The 6,000-nt window shown below is 48.4% G+C and overlaps 1 protein-coding gene across 1 annotated transcript in view; it reads right to left on the reverse strand.

Moving 5' to 3' along the window:
* SLC22A4 (solute carrier family 22 member 4) overlaps nucleotides 1-4,903 on the reverse strand; it is an 87,114-nt gene extending 82,211 nt beyond the window's left edge. The window contains exon 1 of the mRNA XM_084838844.1: nucleotides 4,382-4,903. Coding sequence (XP_084694970.1) covers nucleotides 4,382-4,774 — 393 coding nt within the window. The 5' untranslated portion in view covers nucleotides 4,775-4,903. The remainder of the gene's footprint in view (nucleotides 1-4,381) is intronic.
* Between the last annotated feature and the right edge of the window lie 1,097 nt (nucleotides 4,904-6,000).

The following is a 6,000-nucleotide window of genomic DNA, read 5'->3' on the forward strand; positions in this document are numbered from 1 at the left end:
TGTTTTTCTGCTAAGGTGCAGGCTTCTGCCTAATTTCATGTGGCACTCAACCTAATTTCAAAAGCCCTCTGCATGCAATCAGTTCAGAGCTCTGGTAAGAGCTATCTGTCCCTTCCTTGGAAGGGAGATCGAGAAAAGAAGGTGGGAGAAAAAGGGTGGCCCACTCACTTTTTGCTCTGGCCCCACCCACTGCTGGCTTCAGCCTTGTTCACTGCCAACATGTAGTCCCTGACAGATACCCATAAAGGAATGAGGCCTTCGACAAAAAAAGATTGCCAACTCTTGGTTTACTGCAAACCAGTAAGTCAGCAAGGAAATCTGAGTACATGAGGACAGGGTGAAGGAGGAAGCACATAAGCCTGAGCCTTGAACCTAACAGCTAAACCATTGTTTGGTCATTACATCTGAATTAGCTTGTAATTACAGGACTAAAATATGCAAACATCTAACTAAAATATGCCCGATTCTGAAAATACTTGATGTCACTAGAACAATGCGTGTTTATGCAAAAATAGGATTCATTTCCAAGAAAGGGCATTCAAGTTACCAATCACCACTTGGATCTCAATTCCATCAGAGACAACTTTTTGTTTGTAAACAACTTGCCCCACTTCTATGAAATGCAAAACCATAAATACTTGTAGCTTTTATTTACTGGGCTTTTAAGAGAGCAATCCTACGTTCCCTAGGCAGCGTCTGGGGGAGATATGATTTTTCAGTTTCCCAGCTATGAGCTTGTACACGGCGCTAATTGCTGGGAAACTGTGCTCCATGCTCCCTCCCTGTCATAGCCAGGGCCAAGAGAACCCCACCGCCTCCGTGCTCGTAACACAGAGCACAGAGGGGAGAAACCCGGATGTTCCTGAGGGCGGGTATGGGAGGAAACCATGGAAGCTGTTTCAGACAGCTTCCTATGTGCTCTTCAGCCTCATTCCCACCCCCTCCCCAAAGCCGCACTTAGATGCGCACACGTCTAAGGCAAAGTGCAGGGTGGCTGCAGCACGGAGGGAATACTGTCCTCCGTGATGCTTCCACCCTGCATTGGATAGACAGTCACCCCCAACTTCAGGGGAGATCGGAGGCACCCATCTTTCTCTACAGGATTGCGTCCTTAGGGCATGTCAAATTCCCCAATGTGTCCATGGCTCCACAAAGATTGGGGACCCCTGATCTATAGCATCCACAAACAATCAAATCAGTCTTAGGCTATAAACCTATAGCCTGTTTCCTGGGAGTAAGGCCCATTGAATGCAATGGGACTTGCTTTTGAGTAGGCATGTATAGGATTGTGCTGTCAATACTGTAAAGTGTGAGAATCATCATGCTAAATAAATAACTTGTGGTATATGCCAAAGGTAAGCATGGGGTTAACATGCTCCAGAAGTTTGTGGATGTGAAAAGTGAATGTTTTTAAATGCCAGTGAGTCAGAATTTCAACTCTCTTCTACAGAGCTGTCTATTCCAATAGAATAATTGCTTGTGGCACCATTTTTTTTTATAGGAAGAAAGAAACTGAGACCTAATGTGATCTCTAGGTTATTTCATGCCTGGTTTGCTCAACATTATTATTACCAGATTTATCTTAGATTAGAGCTATAATTTGGCAATCTAATTTGGCACTACATTCCTTTCTTTTCCCACTTGAGGAAGGAAAACATGTTTTTAAAAATTATATTATGACAACACCCTTTGAATGACACACCCTTAGCTACCACACTGATGTTATTCTATACAAGTACATACACTTATCCATCTCAACAGAACCACAGGAAATTGCTCTAATTTGACCTGACATAATTAGTGTGCTAGTAATGGTTATTTATTTATCTAAGTAACTTATACAAAGCTCAGTTCTACTGCTTTGTCAGTATGTGTGTGTGCAAGCATGGAGACAAAGCACAACATCCATCCACAAGTTGGGACCTGTTACAGATCACATATGACACACTGATGTACCCATCTATTTATGAACTTTCCACATGTATGAACTTGTGTGATGACTTCAATATCAATTTATTTCCATGTGTGAATCAGCCATCACAGATCACCCACCTAACCTACAACACATTCATATCATCTTCCCCAACCTGGTGCCCTTCAGATGTTTAGGACTTCAATTCCCATCAGTCCCAGCCAGCGTGGTCAATCATTAGAAATATTGGGAGATGTGGTCCAAAACATCTGGAGGGCACCAGATTGGGGAAGGCTGCCCTGGGACCTAATACTTTGCAGTGGAGACGGTTCACATGTTCAGCAGTGAGTGATCTAATAATAACGTATTTAAAGACGTGACATCAAATGACTGTAAGCCAGGGCACTATAAGGCTTCATTGACTAGATCTGTAAACAGGTTCCTGTAATTCCTGCTGGATCTTATTCATGCTACTCAGGTCCCATTCTGGGGGTTCAGGGGTACTGGGGACAAGGCCTACAGAGCTATGGAATGGAAATCTTTGGTTTGGCTCATAAACAGAATGATTGTCTGACTGTTTCCTGTTGGAAGAGAGGGTAGAGATTCTCTAGGCCTGGATTTCTGGATTCTGACAGTTGCTGTGGTGACCAGGTCTTAAGCTACGAAACGATGCACAAGTGTGGAAAAGGTACAAAGTTGGATTCTTCCAATGGCTCTGTGCCCAGAGTGCAGTCTGATAAGAACTTAGAAAAAACATTTGCTGTTTTTATTATTGCATACATATTATATGAATGTTATTGTTGTACACCTGCTTCGGAGGGCTCCTACTCTAAAAGGCAGCCTAAAAATATTTTAAATATAAATAAATAATATGACCATGTCAGTTGCCCCAAGACAACAGGGAATCTGCTTTGGAGCAGTAAAGTGTGGTGTAATGAGCCTTTCCCCTTGGCCTCCCATCTACCAATACAGAACTGAAATTTTAATTATGAAGGAAGGGGTGGAAGAGATGAAACCAGTCGGGGAGCAGGAAGAGACTGGGGAGGTAAGGAACTGAGAGAAACTTCAGTTCTCCTTCACTGGACTACATCTTAGCTTCTGCTCTGTTTTTCACATACAAACGATGGGGGAGGGTGTCCTTTTTGATGGCCTGTGTGCACTGAAACTTATCTCTTTTCTCTGGAACACAGAGGAAATGGAACTTCACTTTTAGATCTAATTATTTTTACTTATAATTTCACACCTCAGGTATTTCAGTGCTGAGTTTTCCACAGACTTTTTGCAAAGTTCTGATTAATCTTTGTTATTTATTTTGGAAGAGTTTACTCCTCCCTTATCAGCACTGCTCCTTATAATTTTTACACAAAGCTAGCTTTTCAGCAGGGGACAGCTTTGAATAAATCTAATTTCCTAGGATTCCCTTCCTTTCTCCTTATTTCCGTTTCTTTTTACTAGGGGCACATGTAGGGTTTAGAAAGGCCTAGCTGGAGCTAATTTTGCATGCTGTAACCGTGGTATGTAAGAACCACTACTTCTTCTTTTGTCCAAGTTGTTCTGCGCTGCAATTTTCATTTAACCATTGTATTATAGTTTCTCTGAAATTAATTTATTTTCTTCTCATTTCTTATCTACTGTGCCTTCATCTCATAGTCCCGATTCCCTCTTGATCTGCTGTGATTTATTAAATATGTCTAATTTATTGCACCTGTGAATCGCCTCGAGTCGTCTCTGATTACACATCCTCCTGCAAACTGGGGCAAATAAAGAAGGATCGTATTTTCATGTCATACAAAGGCGACGGCATCATACGCGCCCGCAAGAGGGTCCAATTTATGCATAGACGTCGCTTGCGCGTCGCGTCCCCTCCTTTCTCTCGCTCACATAAGCACACACACGTGCAATCATAAACGAAGTAGCACAGTCCCCACGTTCCTTAAGCGCAGAAGGGAAGCGGTGGAGAACGCCGTTTAGTTTCAAGATTTGAAACGCAGCATGCGGAGGAAGGTGCCGCACCATAGCAGGCAAACCGTCACCGTCCCTGTCCTACAACCACCACCAACCCGGCCGAAAAATGAGAAACGCTTCTTCAGCCCCAGCGCGCAGGCTAAAGGCTCCTCAATTCCCTCTTCCCCTTTCCGGAAACCAGGCAAGAGTAGCCGCACGGAAACACAGAAGGCACGGATGCAGGCGCGCGAGTGACACGTGCCCAAAGGCCGCTCTTTCCACGCGCATCTTTCTCTTCGGAAAGCTTCACACAACATGGCCCCAGCGAGGCCCCGCCTCCCTTCGCCCCGACCCTACCTACTCCATGTCGGAGCCGGCGGCTGCCGCCCTCCACACTCGCGCGCCTGGCCCAGCCCACGCAGCTCCTGTCCCCCCTTCAGCCCCTCGAAGCGACAACGCAGCCAGCCAGCCAGCCGCCGCCGCGGGCCTCGTGTCCCCCCGCCGAGCGCGCGGGCACCTCCCTACCTCGCTGACGATGGTGGAGAGGTAGGGGTCTCGGCTGTACTCCCAGCCGTCCAGGCACTTCTCCTGCTCCACCTGGCTGAGGTTGACGTCGCGGCCGGGCTCCAGGCTCGCGGCGGAGAAGTTGAGCAGGGCCTCGAGGCGGTAGCGGCGGCAGCGGCTGGGCACCTGCCGCCCGTCGCGCACCTCCAGGGGGATGCTGGCGTTGAGCCACTCGGCGCTCAGGTTGGCGCCGCCGGGCACCCGGCAACGGTGCTCGGGGGTGCCGGCCAAGAAGACGGCCGACATGCCGTTGAAGCCGTTGGGGATGATGCTGGCGCTGAGCAGGAAGAAGATGAGGCGCTGGAAAGGGCCCCACTCGCCCAGGAAGGCGATGATATCGTCGTAATCCCGCATAGCAACGGCGGCGGCGGCGGACACAAAGAGACGCTGATGGAGGCGCAGTGAAGCACACGCCGCGGTCTGTGTATTAGGCAACGGCAGCCGCGCTGCCCCCTCCTGACTGGCTCTGTCATCCCGCCGGAGGTGGGGTCTCTCCCTGGCGGACTCCGCCTTTCCCGCGCACACCCCTTTGCCTGGGCCACCGGCGCCAGCCCCGCCCGAGATAACCTTCGCTGCCGGAGCTGTGAGCGTCGCCCCGCCGCCTGTGGGCGTTGTCCGCAGTCGGCCCGCCCAGAGGCGTCTTGGTAACGACGTCCAGCGATTTGGGCGGGAAAAGCAAGCCGCGGGCTGAGGCGCAGGCAGGCAGACTCGGTGTGGGGGAATGCGAGAGGGAGTCATGGGGGAAGAAAGCCCCGTGATTCGTGAGGGCTGTTAGTTAACAGACAAACCGTTGAAGATAGAGGTACATAGGAAGCTGCCTTATACCGAGTAAGACCATGGATCCATCTTGCCCAGTATTGTCCACGCTGACTGGCAGTGGCTCTCCGGGGTTTCAGGCAGGAATTTTTCCAGCCCTACCTGGAGTTGCTGGAATTCGAACTTGAGACCCGCATGCAAAGCCTGCTCTGTCATGCTCTTTCCAAAGACAAAAATGGCTTCTGTGAAGTACTTGGGTGTGAGAAAGAGGACCATGTAAATTGTCTGGCATGTTTTAAATGGATTCTTGAAAGGAGTTAACTCTGTATCACACCACTAAGTTGTCCTCAAAAATTCTGGCACCTGAGGTTGAATGCTTCTGAGTATGTGCAGAATTATTTTCTGTCAACAGGACCATTTTTTTAAAGGGCATTTGAGCAAAGTGCTTTTGAGCATCTGCAGAGTGCATTTATTTTGTGGGCATTCGCTTCTTTGTCCTGAGGATGTCCAGGCATGGTGTGGAATTCAGTAACCTGCAGCTTGCCCATATCCTGTCTCCCAAGGGAGATGGCCGCCCTGTAAATGCTGCTCTAGTTATAGGTAGCTAAGGAGGGAGCAGAAGCAAGCAACTTAGTAGGAAAAGCTTAGGTATTGGCTTAGGTGTCGGTTCTGTGCTGGCATGCTCATCTGTAATTTTGCCAAGTTCGCTCTGAAAAGTGCATTCCAGCTTTGTGAGTACCTCCGAAGGGCAGATCTACATTTGGCAGCTCTGTGCCCATGCATTTGTAGTCACAGCACTTCATATTCAGCATGTACACTATGGG

This window comes from Heloderma suspectum, chromosome 2 (genome assembly GCF_057233095.1).
Source record: "Heloderma suspectum isolate Gila_16-S chromosome 2, 16-S_ref, whole genome shotgun sequence".
Classification (NCBI taxonomy): Eukaryota; Metazoa; Chordata; class Lepidosauria; order Squamata; family Helodermatidae; genus Heloderma; species Heloderma suspectum.